General features: G+C 38.6%; 1 protein-coding gene across 1 annotated transcript; it reads left to right on the top strand.

The window, feature by feature from the left end:
* The first annotated feature begins 15,038 nt into the window (after positions 1–15,038).
* On the top strand, positions 15,039–22,552 carry LOC143036445 (uncharacterized). Its single transcript, XM_076203806.1, has 2 exons — positions 15,039–15,224; positions 15,380–22,552. Exon 2 carries the CDS (start codon positions 16,288–16,290, stop codon positions 22,528–22,530), a length of 6,243 nt encoding a protein of 2,080 aa, XP_076059921.1. The 5' UTR covers positions 15,039–15,224; positions 15,380–16,287; the 3' UTR covers positions 22,531–22,552.
* The last annotated feature ends 635 nt before the right edge of the window (positions 22,553–23,187 follow it).

Genomic DNA, 23,187 nt, shown 5'->3' with positions numbered 1-23,187 from the left:
ACACACACACACACACACACACACACACACACACGCACGCACACACACAATATATATATATATATATATATATATTATATACATATATGTATATATATATATATATATATATACATATACTATATATGTAATTCTTACCGATTTTGGACATATAAAGATAGAAAAAATATATACATAATCTTTTACGGATCTTGGACATATACAGATAGAAAAATATATGTACATGCTCTTTTGAATAGCTAGTAATCCTGTACTTCGTCCTGTTTCCTTACTTTCCCCTCTTCTTCTTCCCCTCTTCGTCAGTGTCACCTTCCCCTCTCTTTATTCTTTTCCATCTTCTTTCAATTCTTTTCTCTTCTCTCCTTCTTCCTCTTTTCCCGTCCTTCTTCCCACCCGTTTAGCTTTTTGCTATTCAGACCAGGCATGGAATAAAAGGCCAACTTTGTTCTAAGAATGAGCATAGTTAACTTAGAAATTACTCCTTTTCCTCTTAACGGTGCAGTCGTTTGGTAATCAGTAACTTTATGGAGGTGATTCAGGTTTGCTGCACTGGGGAATCGTGCTTGCTCCAAACAGCAAAGGTGGGGTCAATATTTTTTATCTGTTTATTTATTTATCTACCTTTTATCTAATTCTATTTTTGTTTATTTTTACATCTGTTTCGCCTGCTTATTTATCTATTTACCTTTTATTTCATTCCATTTCGTTTATTTTTTATTTTTGTTTCACCTGGTTATTTATTTATTTACCTTTTATTTAATTCTATTTCGTTAATTTCTTATTTTTGTTTCACCTGTTTATTTATCTATTTACCTTTTATATAACTCTATTTCGTTTATTTTGTTTTATTCTAGTTTTGTTTCTTATCTAATACTATTTTGTTCTATTCTACGTTTTGTTTAGTTTTTATTCAATTCTATATAGTTTATTTTGTTTTGATTTAATATACTTTTTTTATTCGTTTGATTTCTACCTAATTCTAATTATATTTGATTTGGTTTTGTCTTATTCTATTGCATTCATTCTACTTTATCTTATTTTATTTCTATTTTACTCTCGTCTATATTTCTATTTTTTCCATCTCATTCATATTTTTTTTATTTCATCTTGTATCTTCTATCTCCATCGTCTCATATATCTGCACGTTTCTCCCATATCATATATCATATATATCATATATCATATCAACGTAAAACATTTCTCGGTCTTTTTCATATTGGTACAAATATGAGATATTGAATTATGAGACTTTTGCCTACAACCTTACATGCATTTTTTCTTTTATTATCGTTGTCTTTTCATATAGTTTTGTGTTTCTTATTCACATTATATCATTCTGAGATTGATTATGAGGTTCTCGTTCATAATGCTATAAATACATGACAATGATGGAATTGATTACCACCTAATATATTTTTAATATATATAAAATGTATATTATATATATATATATATATGTATATATATATATATATATATGTATATATATATATATATATATGTATATATATATATATATATATGTATATATATATATTATATATATATATATATATGTAATATATATAATGTATGTAATATATGTATATAATATATTGTATTCATTAAAACATAACCAAGGACTCTTATTATGATTTATCAATTAATCAATTAATTTACTTATTTGTTTATTCATTTACTAATTCATTTAAATGTTTATCTATTTATTTATTAATTTCTTTACTTGTTATTCATTTCCTAATCTATATATTTACTTATTCATTTATCTATTTCAATTATTCATTTACCTATTTATCAATTTATTTTTGTTAGTTGTTTTACATTTTTTATTCTTCTATAGTCTATACTATGCTCAAATAAAAAAGATGAAAAAATGAAATATTTCAAGTTACTTTGGTGTAAATAACGTTATTTTTATTTATTGACCTATTTATCAATTTATTATTATCATTATTATTACTGTCATTATTATCATCATCATCATCATCATCATCATCATCATCATCATCATCATCATCATCATCATCATCATCATCATCATTATTATTACTATTATCATTTTTTTTTTTTTCCATTAAGCGGAGTGGAGATACAAGAAAGTTTCCGGATGTGATAAATAAATATGGGTTGTTCGAATCCTGCAGTGAAGTCATCGCGTGACAACACTAACGCCCTGTGGTCTCAAGTCCCCAATCTCCAGCAAAGGCTGTCATGCCTAGGCACCTCGTTGGGCGGGGAATGGTGGTCATTTTCGCAAAATCACTGTAATGTTGGTCCATGAGATAGAAGCACTAGTTATTACACACACACACACACACACACACACACACACACACACACACACACACACACACACACACACACACACACACACACACACACACACACACACACACACAATGTATACAAAGGTTGGAGGTAAATTTGACCTCATACCTTGCTGGTATCATGTTCTAGCCGACAAATAATTTCAGATCAAAAGATATTATATAAAAGAAATATCACTATCAAACAAAAACATGAAAAAGAACACAATCTTACACGTTCAAGAAATACTACCTCGATACAAAAATAAAAAAGGTAAAAAAGAATAAATAAAACAAAAAATCAAACGAAAAATAAAATAATGGAAGAAAAAATACTTAATCCCTTGCGGACCGCGTGGCACTTTTCCTTGTAATTTCACTACTGCCAGGCGATTTTATTCATCTCCGCTTCACCCCTTTCCTTCTGGGTGATACTCTTCCTCCTCTTTGGTCTGCGGCCAACTGATTTCATTCAATTCCGTTACACCCCTCCGGAGGGCAGCGGCTTAAAGATGAATATGCTGAGCCTGGCGACACGTGGCCTGAATGCAGACTGAATCAATGAATAGATGAATAAATGAATAAACAAATGATTGAATATATAAATAGATAGTTAAATTAATAAATAGTCAAATAAATAAATAAATAAACATATACATGAATAGATAAATAAATTAATTAATACATAAGTGAACATATATTAAAAATAAATTATTGAATAAACAAACAAATAGCAAATAATTATATAAACTATATGAATAAAGAAGTGAATAGATAAATGTACAAATGAATAATTGAATAAAGTAAATAACATATAAATTCATAAACAGATTATTACATAAATGAATAGATAGATTATTAAACAGATAATTAAATTAATGAATCAACAGATAACTTCATAAATAAACAATTATATAAACAAATACATGAATAAACGAACATATAAATGAATAGATGAATTAATAAGAATAAATAAATAGATAAATGAATAAACGAATGCAGAATTAATAAATAGATAAATAGATAGATAGATAAATCTATAAACAAGTGAATGTATTCATGAACAGATAATCTTATGAATAAACGAGTAAATTAATAGTTAAATAGATAATAAATTGATATAATGAATACCTGATAAATGAATTGAATAAACAAATAAAAATAAAATAAATTATGAATAAATAAGGAAACAAACAAAAACATTTCACCTGACGAAAACAACAATAATGACAACAGCTGCAACAACGACAACAACATCAACAACCCCAACCCCAACAATAACAACGACAACAAGAACCCTAACCACGACAACAAACCCAACAACGACAACAACCCCAACAACAACCCGAACCCCAACCCCAACCTCAACCCCAACCCCAACAACCCCAACCCCAACAACCCCAACCCCAACAACCCCAACAACAACAACAACAACAACAACAACAACAACAACAACAACAACAACAACAACAACAACAACAACAACAACAACAACAACAACAACAACAACAACGAGAACGAGAAGAGCGGCAGCGAGGACGTTTGCGAAAGCTCCAACAACGCTGAAGCAATTGCCCGGAACGAGCTCAAGCAAAGAGAATTTCTCTCGAACTTCCAAGTTCGTGATCTTTATCTTTCGCGAAGAAGAGGAAGAAGAGGAGGAAGAAGAAGAGGCAGAAGAGGAATGAAAAAGAAAAGGGAGAAGGAGAAAAAGGAGAAGAAGAATGGAAAAGAAAAAGGAGAAGGAGAAAATGGAGGAGAAGAAGAGGCAGAGGCAGAGGAGGAGGAGGAGGAGAAGAAGGAGGAGAAGAAGGAGGAGGAGGAGGAGAAGAAGAAGAAGAAGAAGAAGAAGAAGAAGAAGAAGAAGAAGAAGAAGAAGAAGAAGAAAAAGAAGAAGAAGAAGAAGAAGAAGAAGAAGGAAAAGAAGAAAAGAAAAAAAAGAGAAAAAGAATGAAGAAAAATAAAGAAGAAAATGGAGAAAAAGTAGATGAAGAGGCAGAAGAAAAAGAGGCCAAAGATGCAGAAGAAGAACAACAACCAAACCAGCAACCACAACCGAAACAACCACAACAATATTAACCACAACCACAACAAAAATAGCAACAACAACGACAACAAGTCTCCTGCCCTCGGGTGAATAAAATTTCCTTTTGCCAGAACAGAAATAGCAAATTGCTATAACATGGGCTTCATGTTGTTGTTGTTGTTGTTATTTTGCTTTGTCGTTCACCGCCGCTTCTATCCTTCTGCGCAAATGCACATTGTAAAATTCACGAATATCTATCTACTTATTCATTCATCTATTTATCTATTTACTTATTTTATAATTTGTTTATCTGTTCATCAATTTGCCTATCTACTTATCTATTTGTCTATTCATTTACCTATTTGTTTATTCACTTCCTTATTTACCTCTGCATTCATCTTTATTTATTCACCTATTTATTCAACAATAACTAAGATATCGCTAATATAGGCTAACGCCATGAGACGCTTCACTGTGACTGCTCTCTGTCCCGGGTTCGATCCCCGACGGAACACTTGACCTGGCTCTCCTAGCACGAAGGGTAAACTTAACGGTTTGGGACGTAGCTACTCAACGTCTCCTGGCGTAAAACTATTGTCTGATCACCAAAACCTAGCCAACCCATAGAAATAGAAATAATTACAATTCCGATTAGAATTGGTGATAACTAATTGAATAAATGAAATAAATGAATAAACAAAATGATTAATAAAAATATATATATAAATGAACAAATAAAGTAATGAATAATGAAATGCATAAATAGATAAATATATAAATAAAGTAATAATGAAATGTATGAATAAATAGATATATGAATAATGAATGAACAAACAAACAAATAAATCCAATAAAAACAAGACAAACTAAAAAACAAAGTAAATCAAACAGGTTAAAAAAAAAAAAAAAAAAAAAAACATATCACAACTCAATTATCCAAATATTGATGGGAAAATGCAAAAATAAACAAGCAAATAGATAAATGAGTGAATAGTTAAATAAACACATAAATGAATAAGCAGAATCAAAATAAATAAAATGGAAACGAAGAACATGACGGCGCCAATACCAAGATATTATCCATTGTCGTTCGTTGGCTTTGTCGTTGTCTATGGTGTCGCTTTTGGTGTCCGTTAGGATAGAAACGCTGGAAATGAAACGCGACTTTCCGAATCCGACTCTTATTCCTCGCTTTCGCCCTCGATCTCGTCTTCGTCCTCGATCTCGTCCTCGATCTCGTCGTCGTCCTCGATCTTGTCATCGTCCTCGATCTCGTCCTCAATATCGTCCTCGTCCTATTTCCCGCTTTCGTACTCGATATTTTGTCGTCTTCGATCATGTCCTCGTCCATGTCCTCGCTTGCCCTTATCTCGTCCTCATCCTTGTCCACATCCTCGATCTCGTCCCCGTCATATTGATCTTGTCCTCGATCTTCTTCTCGTCCTCATTTTCATCCTTGTCCTCGAATTTTTCATCGATCTTGTCCAAGTACTCGTCCTCGCCATCCATATTGATATCGTCCTCGATTTTGTCTTTGTCCTCGATGCCCTCAACCTCGTCCTCGATCTCATCATTTTTTCTCGATTTCGCTCTTGATAATCGATTTTGTCCTCGTCAGCCATTTCGATCTTGTCCTCGATCTCGTATTCGTCTTTAATTACGTCCTTATTATCCACCTTGGTCTTGTCCTCGATATTGCCCTTGTCCTCTATTTCACCATTGTCTTCTTGTCCTCGTCATCCATCTCGTCCTTGACCTCATCTTTGTCTTCGATTTCACCATTGATCTCCGATGTCGTCCTCGTCATTCGTCTTGTCCTCATCCTCTATTTTGTCCTCGACCTCATCATTGTCCTGGAATTCGTCCTCGTATAGTCGAGACCCTAAGAAGGCCCTCGACATTCTCCATTGGCACAAACGTCGTAGTGATAAAGATCATATCTCGGTTTGATTCCATCAAGTAAACCATATCACTGGACAATTTTTTTTTTTTTTTTTTTACTCACTACGAGTCTTTGAAATTCCTTTCTATGACCCCTTTTTATCTTATTTTATTCTGCTTTATCTTATTCTATAAATATTTTTATCTTATTTTATTTATTTTGTTTTATTTTCTAATTTTCAATTTACTTTACTTTTTATTTTTGTGATACGTTACATATTTTCTTTCTCTTTAGACCCCAATATGAACCAAAAGATCTCTAATGTAACTCACTGTGATACATTACACGACTATGCTCCATAAATATTTGGTGGCTGAAGGTTATAAGACTCGAACCTCGGGTCAGTCAGTGCGATGGTGATAAAATCAACTGACGGCAGTCACGGAGCTTAAAACAATCGCCCAGAGACAGAAGAAATAAGAAGAAAAAAATGTCATTTGGCTTCGGGAGGGATGACGCAAGACAAAGACACTCAAATAAGAAAATGAAAAAAAGAAAAAGAAAATAAGAGAAAACGAAGAAAGAGAAAGAAAAAAGAAGAAAAGAATGAAAAAAGAAGAAAAGAATGAAAAAACGAAGAAAAAATCAAATGAAATTAAGGAAAGAAGAAAAGAATGAAAAAACCGAAGAAATAAAATTGAATTAAAAAAAGAAGACAATGAAAAAAACGAAGAAAAAAATAAATTGAATTAAAGCAAAAAAAAAATGAAAAAACGAAGAAAAAATAAAATTCAATCAAACCAAAAAGAAGAAAAAAAAAAATGAAAAAACGAAGAAAAAATAAAATAAAATAAAAACAAAAAGAAGAATAAAAAAAATAAAATAAAAAAACGAGAGGTCACAGGCAGAGCATGTTACGCTGTGGTCGTGAAATGGTACGTGGCCGATGCGGTCGGTGTTTTACACGCGCCAAGTGTCTCCATGTCGCTGAATTAGCCGGCCTTGGTGCCAACACGACTGCCACTCTGCGCCAGGAAACCCTTCCTAGCCAATATTGCAACTGTCGAGGGAAGTGACACCTAACCTAACCTAACCTAGACCAACCTAACTCAACCTAGACTAACCCAACCTAGCTCAACCTAGACTAACCCAACCTAACTCAACCTAGTCTAACCCACCCTAGCCTAATCCAATCCAATCACCTAACCTAACCCAACCTAACCTAGCCCAACCTAACCTAACCTAACCCAATCTAACCTAACCTAACCCAATCTAGTCTAACCTAACTCACCCCAACCCAACCTACGCTAACCCAACCTAGCCTCACCCAACCCAACCTAGCCCAACCTAACCTAACCTAGGCTATCCTAACCCTAACCAACCTAGCCTAAACCAAACTAACCTGACCCGCTATCAGTACCACAACTGTTGCTGTCAGAATTGTAACTGTCGTACAAAATTTTCCGATATGGACGTAAATTTGATGATTTTTTTTTTAGTCAAAGCATTACCACTGGTGACGGGTGACAAGTTTCCAAAATTTAGGAGTTCTGAAGGTGGTGGTTGTTGTTGTTGTTGCGGTTATTGTTGTTATTATTATTATTATTAATATCATCATCATCATCATCATCATCATCATCATCATCATCATCATCATCATCATCATCATCATCATCATCATCATCATTTTATTATTATTATTATTTTATTATTATTATTATTATTATTATTGTTATTATTATTATTATTATTATTATTATTATTATTTTTTTTTTTTTTTAAATTAGTATCCATTCGTAAAAATCCTCTGAGGGGCTCTGTTCCGTAATGGTTTCATTAAAGTCTTTAAAATAATGTCTAAATAAAATCTAATCCTTTAATCACCCACACAAAGTTAATACAGAGCTCCGACCAATTGCGGTCTGAAGATGGCAGGACGTAGATTTGACAGTGAAGAAGGTAGAAACAACCTTACCAAACGTGTAGTTAGTAAATGGACTAAACCGCTTGCAGAGATCCAAGGCTTTTAGGATTCGTTTGTGCAAAAGCCTGTGCTGTAATGCTCATTTGTTTTCCTTTCATTTTATTTCTGATACGTTTTTATTTCTATTTCACCCCATTTTAATTTCATTGTATTTTGTTTTCTGTATTGACATGATTGACTTCCAACAGACATATTTCAGATGACTAGTGACATCCCAACGGACCTCGGTCACGTAGCATTCTTGTCTAACTGGATACCAATATATATATATATATATATATATACATATATATATATATATATATATATATGTATATATATATATAATATATATATATATTCGCATATATATACATATATTTATATATATATACATATATATATATTTATATATATATATATATATATATATATATATATATATAATTTTAACTTGTATTATCCATACCTTCCCTAAGTCCTTCCTTGGCCACCTCCACCACCTCCTCCTCCTCCTCCTCCTCCCCCATGATTTCACTTCTTCGGTGCGATTTTGTCTCCAGGAATAGAAGCGCTGGTTATTGGCTTTTAAATAGACAGAAACTAATTTGTTTCGTCTGTATGCTTTGATGTTGTAACCTACTGTATAACCAATTCATTGCTCACGCATTCAAATTAAATTGGAGAGAGAAGGAGAATGACAGAGAGAGAGAGAGAGAGAGAGAGAGAGAGAGAGAGAGAGAGAGAGAGAGAGAGAGAGAGAGAGAGAGAGAGAGAGAGAATCCCGAAAGAATAGAAGTATTTATTTATCTATTTATATATTTGTTCATTAGCATTATTATTTTATTTTATTTTCATTATTATTATTTTTTTTTTTTATGTGAGCGAAATGTCCTCAGAACTTCCACCGGAACCTCAGAGTCTAAGGTCAGATTAGTCTAGAATGTCTGGAGGAGGAGGAAGAAAAGGGTGTGGAGGAGGAGGAGGAGGAGGAGGAGGAGGAGGAGGAGGAGGAGGAGGAGGACGACGAAGCACTGGGAAATCCGGACCGAGGTTCGAGCACACACAACAAGCCCGGGCCAATTACGTCCGGGGTAATTACTGAGTCCGGACACTCAGTCCGGAAGGAGAGGAGGAGGGGGGGAAGGGGAGGAGAAGGGGGAAGAGGGGGGGGACTAATTGGAATTTCATTCCAATGGTCTGGATTTGTGTCTCACATCGACGACGCTGTTAAGGTGATGTTCGTAAACTGTCTATATAGGAAAATGAGCCTTAGGGCAGTCGGCACGATGGGCCATGAAAAACTAGTTCGCCGGACGATCCCTGGCAAAAGAATGTCAAACGTTTTTATTTAAATGGCGTTTAAACGTTTCCTTCTTCGCTTTAATCTTGATCCAGAACCTCAATCTATCCTTCGAATATTAACAGATTTAGTGAAAATTAAATACCAAGTTAACTAATGATTTAATCAGGTAAACTAATGAGATTCGTGATGTTGGATGAAATGCCAAGGCTTCTGTTTCTATAGTACGGTTGGAGAATTACACTGACACACTCAAATTCACACCCACCAAACCAATTGCTATGATAAAATATTTATATCTTTATTCTGGTCGCCGCCAGGTGATTTTATTCATCCAAAGAGGGACCCACAAATTTCATTACCTTAACTGAATAAAATCGTTTATTTCTAGACTAAATAAATACACATAAAATCCCGCTGTAATGCTAGTGGCGTCATCGAAAACATGCTAGTCTCACATTTGCTTAATTATGGGTTTGAATCCCGCACTCACTTCCGATTCCCAACAGTGTTTCTTACTTGCCCCCCAACCAGTCCCTAAAGCGCATAATGGGGGCAAAGGTGACGGCTTCGGACGCAGCTACTCAGCGTCTCCTGGCGTATTCTCCTCACTTTTAGTAACAAAGGCTTTATGGAGAGCTTATATGTCTAAGGACACTTCCTGTCGCTCAGACCTTTGTTGTCTTCAAGTTATGGACTAATAAGGTTCACTGATGAACACACAGCCTTTGTCGAACGCCGCCATGATCGCTTCGCATAGTTGCTGACACCCTGTTAGTCCGTGCTAATACTCTCCCCAATGTCACTCTGTGCTGACACTGTCCCCAGTGTCAGCCCTTTTTGACACTGTTTGCATTAGTAGCCCATGCTGACATGCTATTCCCACTGTCAGCTCATATTGACACACTGCTTCTGTTGTCAGTTCATACTGACGTTCAATTCATGTCGCCAGCATAGGCTGACACTACTCTCACTGTCAGCCCATGCACTACCACCGTCAGGCTAGGCTGACACTATCCTCAATGTCAGCCATATTGGCGCCCTACTCACATTGTCAGCTCATATTGACACACTGCTTCTGTCGTCAGTTCAAGCTGACGTTCAATTTATAGTGTCAACGTGGGCCGATACTACTCTCACTGTCCCATGCACAACCACCGTCAGGCTATGCTGAAACTATCCTCACTATCAGCCATACTGACACTCGACTACAAATGGCAGACATCTTGGTGGCCATCGGAATGTGTACCTTTATACTATGCCGTCAAAGGTGATGTCAATATTGGTTTCTCTTCGTCGTGGTGGTGGTTGTTGTTGTTGCTGTTGTTGCTGTTGCTGCGGTTGTTGTTGTTGTTTCTGTTGGTATTGACTCACACCCAAGGTCCGACGTCACCAATCCAAATCAAATTGGCGCTTGCGAGATCAAACGACGCCTCCTGGTGTAATTCACTGTCTTTGTTCCAGGGGCTCAGTGTTTTTGAAAGTAACAATGTATATATGTTAAAGTGAGTGGCAAGATATACCCATTTCATCGCATTTATTATAAAACACACACACATACACACACACTCTTTTGTTAATGTACCTTGTTAAAGTCGAATTTAACTCATTTCGATTATTTTCTTTATCATTTTCTTCATTCTTCTGATATTTTTGTTGTACTCTAAAAGTAGGTTAAACCTAAAACTACAGCGATCTATGGCGTGGCAAGATGAAAATTGAAACAAATATATTACAAAACTATAAAGTTTCGGTTGACACATGCAAACATCATCAGCCAAGAATACAATGGGAAGGGCATGCGAAAGTCATATGATATATGGGCATGAGATTAAAAGTGGTCGCTAATTATGCATTTATTATTTTCTTGAATGTATTTCTCATATGCCTTACTATGGACTTATGTTCCTTTGAAAGGAGGTCTATGACTTCACTACAGGTGGTCATGTTTGCTATTTTGTTATTTCGGATTCAAGAGGGATCTTGAACTCGAAATCGCGATATAGCAAACATGACCACCTACAGAGAAGTCATAAACCTCCTCTCAAAGTAACATAGATCCATAGTAAGGCATATGAGAAATACATTTAAGAAAATAATAAACAAAATAATAAACGCACAATAAGCCATCACTTTTCATATATATATATATATATATATATATATATATATAAATAAATATATATATATATATATATATATATATATATATATATGTATACTAAAAACCCACTGTTGATTGGATTTAAGAAAAGAAAGGAAATAACAATTTCAGTATATTTTTCAATCACTTGCTGTGATCCTCTTCAGCGGAATACAAAGACAAGAGAAAACACATATCTTATATACAGAGGAGAGAGATGGAGTAAGGGAACATGGATATGACATATCAGGTGGCGTCTGTGTTGCTGCGCGGGCTTTGTGGCAGCAACATAGACGCAGCAACATAGACGCCACCTGATATGTCATGTCCATCTTCCCTCCACCCCTCTCCTCTGTAAGATATGTGTTTTCTCTTGTCTTTGTATTCTGCTGAAGGGGATCATAGCAAGTGATCGAAATATACGGAAATCGTTATTTCATTTCTTTTCTTAAATCCAATCAACAGTGGGTTTTTAGTGTATTTACTAATGTGTTAAGACATTACTTGGCAGTGATATATATATATATATATATATATATATATATATATATATATATATATATATACATACATACATAAAGACAAATTCTTTCCCGGTCGATGAGTTGGGAGGGGTTGGTATTACTATAGATAGCATTCCGTGGGATAGCCTTCTGGTGTTGTGCCTGAGACATCGTCTTGGTTTTGTGGCCTCCTGGTAAAGCAACACGGCGCTTAATGTGTCTGCCTGTACGTTCATGCTTGGTTTGTCTTCCAGTGCACTTTCTCAAACACGTACTTTTTCGTGATGATCACCATATTTCAGTATTTTAGTGTTTTCCACTGGATCCTGTCTGGTATGGATTCTGTTGTTAGTGTTGTGGTCTTCCTTTTGTTTTTATTACGAGAGTACAGAGTGAGTCTCTTGTGGCTTAAGCCTGTGGTAATATCGACACATGTTGGGAAGAAGCTTATAACTTTTTTTTTGTTTATTCGTAAACCACACTTATCTACTTCAGAAAGACATGAGGGGATCTATAGCCAAGAACCCAAGGTTTCAGCAATGGGCATACACCGATAACTATCTTCAACGAAAAAGTATATATATATATATATAAAGATGATCCGTCTACCCATTAAAGATTGTGAAATTAGTATTTTGTATTGTGAATTAGGAAAGATGGATTCTTTTAACATTAGAAATTCGTGGTTGATCGAATGTTGAAATGCAATCGTGTAAAGGTGTTGCAATTGTGTGATAAATCATATAAGACCATAATAAAGATTAAGAAGACCGCAAAGGACCATAAGGCCTACAGTAGGCAGTTCCATGTCCACCTATCATCCCCATCCATAGTTATCTAATCTTCTCTTAAATAACCAATAGGTTCTGCGTTCACTACATGGTTGCCGAGTCTATTCCATTCGCTAGCCGCTCTATTGGTAAACCAATTTTTACCTGTTTCCTTCACACAATATACGTAAGACGGAATGTGTAAATGAAAAGTTAAGTGAAATGAAGAATATTGCTTGTTCACATGTCATACTAAAGAAATTGACTACAGTCCGAACAGTCAACCAAAAATGAAAAGAAAAAAAAAATAGACGAGAGAAATAGAGACCATTGCTAGTGCACATGACACGCCCAGGAAGTTGTCTAGACCATAGGCACTCAATAAAAAAACAGAAATAAAATAATTTTGTATTTTTTAATTTGAAACTCTGACGCATGCGCAAACAAACCTGCCGTGTCCACAATTTCCGACCAACTGGTCACCAAAGACTATACAGAGAGCGAAGAGAGGAAAGAGCGTGAATACTCAACGTGAGCAAAAGCCACCTTAGATCCCCGTGCGATCAATAGATGGTGCTGCATGTCAATGGACTTGTCGCCTCCCTTTGTTGACCTATGACGCATTTGGTAGTAGTCGCAACGCGGACCGGGCCAGACACCAAAAACTTTATATGAATTGTTATCAATCGCACAATGACAATATGATATTATACAGAATTCGGTGAAAAACAAATACATCTATGATGCATCGCCAATACTGGAGTAATTGAAAATGAGAAGAATTGGTGAATTTTGAATAAATAAAACATCCAGCTATTCATAACTTTATATGAATAGTACAGTGACAATATGATATCATATAGAATTCACTGAAAAACAAATATATTGATGATGCAATACCAATACTAGAGTAATTGAAAACGAGAAGAATTGGGGATATTTTCAATTAATAAACCATCTAAATTAAAGCAACGCTCTTGAAAAATATGTGCATATATATATATATATATATATATATATATATATATATACATATGTATATATATGTATATATACACATATACATATATAAGAAAAAATGAAAATAGAATTATGACAAATCTCCTCCCTCCCATCGGTATGAGGTATTGACTTACAGCTTAGGGAATCCATATTCCATCGATTCTAGCGGCACCCCTACGGACCAGAGATCCTTAGCATTCTTTCATCATTACTGAACCATTCAGTGTCGGTAGACGATTTTATTCACCTTAACAGTGAACCCCTTCAGAAGTTCCTGAAGCTACCGAAGGGCTTCATTCAGGTGAAGCCTCCCCTTCAGTGACGAAGTGAACCCAAGCATTCCTTACCCGTACCTTCAAGGGATTTAATTCAACGTGAACTAAACAGGTTGGCAGGATGATTGAGTCCTCAGCTGGAAAATGGATTGTTGTCGTTGTCAAAGACGACGCCCCTTGCCCTCCCACTCCCTCCACCTCCCCACTCCCTGTGCCAAGACGACTGACATGTTCTTTCCAATTTCCTTTGGCTCGCTTAGAAGATTCTTTCTCTCATAACAACTGGAAATCTACAATCGGGAATCTACAAACATGACGTCTTTACAACCTCAGAAATCTGTCCAAATGGTTGATACAGTTTTCATAACACTTCACTTCCAGGAATCATTACCAAAGCTTTCTGACATTAATGGCAACGCTGTTCTGTGGTCACTCTCGAAGTTATTGGTAAAAAATAAGTTGATAGAAAAATTAAATAAGAAATTTAATAAGACAGAATAAATTAAAATATCAAAATAACAATATCATGATAACCATAATATTAATGATAACACCAACGACGACGACGACGACCACGACGACGACGAGCACGACGGTGATGATGATGATGGTGATGATGATGATGATGTTGATGATGATGAATATACGTATATATATATATATATATATATATATATATGTATATGTGCCGTTACGAGAGGTAACGGGGCTTTTTTATATGTCCGTGTATCCCCATGTTTACATATCTTTTTGTCGTAAGGCTCGTTTCCCCTCGGAAGAGGTTTTCAAGTTTTTTTTTTTTTTTGTAATGTTTAATTTAAGTATGCTGCGAGCAGAAGCTTCGTCTGCTTAAGAATATTATCGTTGTAAGTTGTCTGCAAGCTGTGCTGCAAGATAGCATCTCATTATTTGTACAATGTTCACTTTAAGAATTAGACTTAAGAAGGTGTGTAAGAACCTGTTGCGGTGGTGCGATGTTACGTCGCGCCTCCAGCCAGTGTGGTTTGAAACGCCTTCAGTTGTATACCCCGCTCCCTTCGCGGCCTACTCGGTGAGTTTTGAGCTGAATTTAGTTTTAGATCTGGTATATTGTTTCTTGTATGTCATAATGATTTTAGCCTTAAGCTGCTCGTATTTCATGTTCAGATTATTTGTAATTCTGTATAAAAGCTGTTAGTAACGAGCGTTGCTCTGGTTTGTTTACAGTTTTTCATCTCCTACTCCTACTCCTACTACTTCTACTTCTACTCTTCCTCCCAATTACTGTGTGCTGCCATGGTTTCAACGGAAGCACCTGTTGTGTGAAGATGAGAAAGTCGTGTTTTCTATTGCCAATAAATGTTAGCGACGAGTACCCCGTGGATCCTTAACCCCGCGTTGTTTACGTTACGTAATCCAGAAAAGAGGGCACTCGTTACGCTAACCCCCTATGCGTCGCAGAGTAATCTGTGACGCCATAATGAAAAACGATGGCCATTGGCGCTCTCTGCCAAGAAAATCGCTTTCGTGAAGAGGTGAATGAAAAGAGCCGCTGCGAAGGAGTTAAAAGTTAGCCATGCAGTATGCCAAGTCCATCTTGAGGATGTGGCCAGACCACGCCCTGCACGCCGTTGCCACGTCTAGATTCCCCTCGTCGTCACCACATGAACTTGATGTGTCGCCTTCCTGGCATAAGTTGCGTGTGTGTGCTTGGGTTTGTAGCGCAAGTAAAAGTGTAGTGTAGCGCAAGCCAAAGTGTAGTGATCGTATCGGCGCGCGAGTGTGATGTGGCAGTCTTAGTGATCGTATCGGCGCGCGAGTGTGATGTGGCAACAACGTATGGTTGCCAAGCCCCAACAGTGTTTACATAACACCACGTCGCAGTTAAGCATGTGTTTTTCCTTTGAAGGCAAGCTACCTTGCCTAAATCCTGTCATATGTTAATATAAGCATGCGACTAATGTGCATTTTTAGATTGAACCAAATGTAGGGTTTAATCTGTTGTTGTCTACCTCAATAGTCGTATAGTTAGGAGTGTGGTAACGTACTCCGTGGTTTTCGATTAAGTTCGAGTTTTCCTTGTCTTCTTTATCATATTACTGTCTTGTCTCTCACTGTTTCTCTCGCTTGGCAATATGTCTTCCAACCACAGTATAGATGAAGGACCCGTCTCTGGTAGGGTCAGAGTCCTCACGGCTGAAGGGCAAGAGGCTTTTCAGAGAGCGTCTGATCAGCATGAAGAGAGGGTAAAGGCGAGTAGAGAAGGAGTACAAGCCTTATTGGAAGAACCGAATCATGGTCCTTGGTTGTATGAGGCCCACGCTGTGTACCAGGATACTGTAAAAAGGTACCTGGAATTCTTAATGCGTGAACGTACTTCAGAAAGTCTGGCTCGTGCTGAATCAGTGAAGCACGAAGACAGGGATTTTCAGGCATCTTTTCGTCAGGTAATCAGTAACTATGCTTCCTCTTCCTCAGTTGAAGTCACGGAAGAGGAACACCACACTGAACCGTTTTTACAAGATGACCCGAAGTCCAATCAAGTTCCTTTATCCCTCGTCGACCACTCTGAGCGTTGTATGCCCCCTTCCATGAAGGGCAGTTCAAGAAGGTCGGTTAGGTCAGGTCGTTCCAGTAGCACCAGTGTTAGTGTTGCAAGGAAGCAACGAGCCAAGGTGGAGACCGCTCGTATCAGAGTCAAGTTTGCCGAACAGGAGGGTCAGCTTATGAAAGAGCAGGCTGAAATGCAGGCCAAGTTCAAAGTTATGACACAACAAAAGGAGTTGGAAGAAGCCGAAGCCGAACTTAGGCACTTAGGACCCGACGATGATTGGGAAACATGCAGTGACTGGGACCAATTAAAAGGTACAGTCGCTACCCGCACCCAACTATATGTGGAGCAACAGGGTGGTATAGTCGATGTTTCCGCTAGTCAGAAGGATCTGGTAGGCTTGAATCCTGAAAGCCCTGTTTTCAAGCCCTGTTCTGATTTCAGAGTTAACTCACAGCCTGCTAACAATGTTCCATTCAGTTTTGAACCTCGTATCGAAAAGGTAAAGGTGAGGTCTGTGCAACCTGCGCAGCAACCTGTTGCTAACCATGTTTCTTATGTGTCACCACCTGTAGTAAAACCTCCTCGGAGTGCATCTCCTAGGTTGGGGACAACCTCCAATTCTGCCGATTTGAGCAAGTTCTTCTTGCGGAAGGATTTACTTCTTAGCAGGCTGTCTACGTTTGATGATACTGCGGAAGACTATGCTGTTTGGAAAGAGAGTTTCAAGGAAGTCGTGCAAGAGTTAGGCACCTCATGTAAGGAGGAAATAGACCTGTTAGTTAAGTACCTAGGTCCTGAGTCTAAAGAATGGGCCCGTACAACCAGAAACTCAAATGCCAAGAATCCAAACCTGGCGTGCAGTAGAATTTGGGAGCGCTTGGATGACAGGTTTGCTGCCCCTTCGATCATTGAGACTTCAATTAAAAAGAAGCTCGCCAACTTCTCTAGGATTTCACCTAGAGACACCTTAAGGTTATACGACCTGTGTGACATTCTGTACCAGATAGAAGCCTTGAAGGCTAACCCTGTATACAGTACACTGTTTGCATATTATGACGCCTCGTCAGGCATCAATCCCATTGTCGCAAAACTTCCACCCTGTATACAGAGAGCGTGGACTGGCAGAGCCATGAACTACAAGACTGCTCACGGTGTGCCGTACCCACCTTTCTCCTTCTTCATTGAGTTTGTGAAGGAGATGGCAAGGGTCGAGAATGATCCATGTTTCTCTTATCAAAGCCTTGGAGCCGATGGTTTTGTGAAACCAGAGAAGCCACCTCCCTCTAAGTTTCCTCAAGTGCGTGTGAAGAAGACTGACACCATGTTGTCCAGTGGCAGTAAGTCGACCATGGGCGCTGACAGGTCTGTTGGCGCCGCTAGTCCTACCGAGCAAAGAAAGGCAGAAAAGGGAGATTTTTGCGTCTACCATGATGCCTACGTACACCATTTGGATTTCTGCAGGGCTTTTCGCACCATGTCAGTGAGCGAGAGGAAGGTTTTCTTAAACGATAAAGGAGTGTGCAACAAATGTTGCAAAGGTAACCATCCTCCTTCCAGCTGCAAAGAGAGAACTTTCTGCAAACTCTGTAAGGCCCATACTCATGTGACTGCCTTACATCACGATGAACCCAGGTCGAAGAGGAGTTCGACTCAAGCGGTTACACAGCATGGAAGGGAGGTTGCTCAAGATAAAACACCTCGCTCCCCTGTAGTCAATCAAGTGCCGCTTCCAAATGTTCTTACCCCCATAGTAAAGACTCAGGGAGGGGAGGATGCTGCGGTCAATTCCAAATGTACCTTGATATGCAGTAACCCCACCTCCATGAGTAAGTCCTGCGCCAAGACCTTCTTGGTAAAGGTCTATCCTGAAAGTAAGCCAGAGCTCGGAGTGTGGTGTTATGCCATCCTAGACGATCAGTGCAATTGCTCTTTAGCAAGGTCTGAGTTTTTCGATTTGTTTGACAAGCTGAGCAAACGGGTTTCATATCGTCTAGCTACCTGTGCAGGTGTAACGGGCGCTTCTGGGCGCACCACCAAAAATTACACCATCGTGTCTTGGCATAACTCACAAGAGGTGCATATCCCTCAGTTAGTGGAATGCGACAGCATTCCCAGTGTAAGAGAAGAGATACCCACCCCCGCCATAGCTCGTGGTTATCCCCATCTGTCCGATCTGGCCGAATGTATTCCACCTCTGGTTCCTGAAGCTGAGATTCTACTCATCATTGGTCGAGATGTGCCTTCAGCTCATTACATTTTTGACCAGAGAATTGGACCTGTCAATGCCCCTCTAGCTCAACAGACCAGTCTGGGTTGGGCAATCATTGGGGAAGTGTGTCTCCATGGCACTTGTAGGCCTCCTGTCATTAGCAGTTTCAAAACATCCTTTGTACATGATAGACGTCCCTCTATAGTCGCACCATGTGGTAACCAGATTCATGTTTCTGAAGTAAAGGATGATTTGTTCAAGGTAACCAAAGATGATGACAAGGCCGCCCTGTCGATTGAAGACAGGAAGTTCTTGGATGTTATGAACTCAGAGTTCCGCAAGGATCAAAGTGGTCATTGGGTCGCGCCACTGCCTTTCCGTCCCAATGTTGTAGCCACCAGTAATAATAGAGACTTTGTGTGGCACCGCACACTGTCTCTCCATCGTAGCCTCAGCACAAAGCCGGAAAAACGTCAGCATATGATGGCCTTCATGCAAAAGATGTTAGATCGTGGGCATGCTGAGGTTGCACCACCATTGAAGTCTGATCAGAAGTGCTGGTATCTTCCATTGTTTGGGGTGTACCACCCTAAGAAACCTGACAAGATCAGGGTTGTGTTCGACTCTTCTGCCAAATCCAGAGAGTTCTCCCTAAATGATATGCTGATGTCAGGTCCTGATATGACAAACAGTATTCTCGGGATTCTTCTACGTTTCCGTCAGGAAGCTGTAGCAGTGGCAGCTGATGTAGAACAGATGTTCTACAATTTCAAAGTGAAGACTGAGCAAAGAGATTATCTCAGATTCTTCTGGTACAAGAATAATGACCCTGATGAAAGGTTGATTGAGTATAGAATGACTGTTCACGTTTTTGGGAACACGCCATCTCCCGCCATTGCCACCTATGGCTTGCGTAAGTCTGTAGAAGATGCCTCTCCTGAAGTTCGCTATTTCATAGAGAACAATTTCTACGTGGATGATGGGTTAGCATCTCTGCCAGATGCGGAGACTGCTTACAAGTTAATCCAAGACTCTAAGTCAGCACTTCAAGAAGGAGGACGCCTGCGCTTGCACAAGATCACTTCCAACAGTAAGGAAGTGCTGGAAAAGTTTGCCACCAGTGAGCTGGCTGATAACCTTCAGGAGCTGAACCTAACTTCTGACTCTATGCCTATGCAGTCTAGCCTGGGCCTCTTATGGGACATCCAAAGAGACGTTTTCGTCTATAAGTTCATGGATTCAGACAAGCCTTCGACAAAAAGAGGGATACTGTCTGTTGTAAATAGTCTGTTTGACCCCATGGGATTCTTAGCTCCAGTAATAATAGTGGGAAAACTACTCCTAAGAGAGATAACCAATCTAAAGTGTGGTTGGGATGAACCCATACCAGCTAAGATCCATACCAAATGGTCCAGATGGCTAACGTCCTTAAGGGACCTCAAGGATATAAGCATCAATCGTCAGTTTGCTAGTATTTCTTTGTCTCAAGCTCACAGGATAGAGCTTCATACCTTTTCAGATGCTTCCAGAGTAGCAGTAGGAGCTGTATCATATCTTAAGGTTTTCAGTGATACCAAAAGCTACCAGGTGTGTTTTGTGAGGGGACAAGCTAAAGTAGCTCCCAACCATGGTCATACTATTCCCAGGTTAGAGTTGTGTGCTGCAGTGATGGCAGTTAATCTCAGCAATTCCATCTCGGATTGCTTGGACAAACCCTTAGACGCAAGGCATTTCTATTCTGACAGCATGATTGTCTTGGGCTATATTCATAATGAAAGGCGTAGATTTCAGGTCTACGTGAGTAACAGAGTAGACCACATTAGGTCGTCCACCGAACCTAACCAATGGCATTATGTACCTACAGATTGTAATCCAGCAGACCTGGCTACCCGTGGTCTTGAAATAACCAACCTAAATCAGAGTGATTGGTTGTCAGGTCCCTCAAGCTTATTTGAGGATGTTGTATCCACCAGTGGAAGTTTTCCTCTTGTAAGCCCTGAGACAGATAAAGAAGTAAAGGTATCAGACTACACAATTGAGTCTGAACCCCTTGTTAGTGCAAACAAAAGCAATGTAGAGCCTGCAATTGCGTCATTAGCTCAGAGGTTCTCTAATTTCTCCTGTTGGAGGAGACTTGTAAGAGCGGTAGCTCTCCTTAAGCATATAGCCCGTTCTTTCAAACAAGGTAACAAGTGTTGTTCAGGTTGGCATATATGCAACAAACATAAGTCACCCGATCAACTAGAAGATGCAGCTGATTTCATTGTTCAGATATACCAAAAGGATTATTTCTCGTCTGCCATGACTAAATTGCAAGGTGAAGTTTGTTTACCTCCTTCCAGTCCCATTGCATCTCTGTCTCCTTATTTAGACCAGAAGGGCCTACTTCGTGTAGGAGGCAGGTTGAGTCAAGGCAGTGATGTACTTGGTATGCTTGCAAGGCCTATTATTATTCCAAAGGAATCCCACTTAGGCTTGTTGTTGATCCGTCACTACCATGAGACAGTGCACCACCAAGGGAGAGTGATTACAGAAGGAGCCGTCCGTACAGGTGGTTTCTGGATTTTGGGAGGGAAACGTACCATTTCTAAGGTCATTTCCAAATGCGTCACCTGTAAAAGGGTAAGAGGTAAGGTGTGTGTTCAGAAGATGGGAGACTTACCCGTCGATAGACTTACTCCCAATCCGCCATTTTCCTATGTAGGAGTTGACCTTTTTGGCCCCTGGCATATAAAAACTCGGCGCACTAGAAGTTCCTTCCTCGAAAGTAAAAGATGGGGCGTTCTGTTCACCTGTCTTGTTTCCAGAGCTATCCACATAGAGACTGTAGAAGAATTGAGTACTTCTTCCTTCATTAATGCCTTAAAGAGATTCATTTGTATTCGTGGCCCAGTTAAGATGATGCGTTCTGACAGAGGCACGAACTTTGTAGGTGCTGTCAAAGCACTGAACTTGCTTGCCATTACCGATGAAGGTGGTGATGTCAATAGTTTCTTGTCAAGTCAAGGTTGCACTTGGTTGTTTAACCCTCCTCATGCTTCTCACATGGGTGGAGCATGGGAGCGTATGGTGGGGATAGTCCGCAACATCATGAATGTGATACTGACTAACCATCACCCCAAGGCATTAACACATGAGGTGTTAGTAACCTTCTTTGCAGAAGTATGTAAGATCGTGAATTCCAGACCTTTAGTTCCTGTTTCCTCGGACCCTAGTAGTCCTTTCATTTTGTCTCCGTCCATCCTTCTCACTCAGAAAACTGATATTCCTGTAACTCTTCCTGAAGAGATAGATATTAAGGCAGTATACAAATCTCAATGGAAGCATGTCCATCACCTTGCTGAGGAATTCTGGAAGAGATGGAAGAAAGAGTATCTTTCCTCTTTACAACCCAGAAGAAAGTGGGTCAATTCCTCTCCAAATGTAAAGGTGGATGATGTAGTGTTGGTAAAAAATCAAGAGTGTCCCCAAGGACAGTGGCCCTTGGGTATTGTAAACAAAGTATTCCCTGGCAAGGATGATTTAGTCAGGAAGGTCCAAGTAAGAGTTGTGGTAAACAACAAAGCCCATGAATATGTAAGACCCATTTCTGAGCTTGTGTTGCTAGGTCAATAGTTTTGGTAATTTTTCCCCCTAGAAAATTAGAGTGTGCCGTTACGAGAGGTAACGGGGCTTTTTTATATGTCCGTGTATCCCCATGTTTACATATCTTTTTGTCGTAAGGCTCGTTTCCCCTCGGAAGAGGTTTTCAAGTTTTTTTTTTTTTTTGTAATGTTTAATTTAAGTATGCTGCGAGCAGAAGCTTCGTCTGCTTAAGAATATTATCGTTGTAAGTTGTCTGCAAGCTGTGCTGCAAGATAGCATCTCATTATTTGTACAATGTTCACTTTAAGAATTAGACTTAAGAAGGTGTGTAAGAACCTGTTGCGGTGGTGCGATGTTACGTCGCGCCTCCAGCCAGTGTGGTTTGAAACGCCTTCAGTTGTATACCCCGCTCCCTTCGCGGCCTACTCGGTGAGTTTTGAGCTGAATTTAGTTTTAGATCTGGTATATTGTTTCTTGTATGTCATAATGATTTTAGCCTTAAGCTGCTCGTATTTCATGTTCAGATTATTTGTAATTCTGTATAAAAGCTGTTAGTAACGAGCGTTGCTCTGGTTTGTTTACAGTTTTTCATCTCCTACTCCTACTCCTACTACTTCTACTTCTACTCTTCCTCCCAATTACTGTGTGCTGCCATGGTTTCAACGGAAGCACCTGTTGTGTGAAGAT

This window comes from Oratosquilla oratoria, chromosome 20 (assembly GCF_046742065.1).
Source record: "Oratosquilla oratoria isolate Oo_2021 chromosome 20, ASM4674206v1, whole genome shotgun sequence".
In the NCBI taxonomy this organism is placed as follows: Eukaryota; Metazoa; Arthropoda; class Malacostraca; order Stomatopoda; family Squillidae; genus Oratosquilla; species Oratosquilla oratoria.
This window is presented reverse-complemented; position numbering and strand designations above follow the sequence as displayed.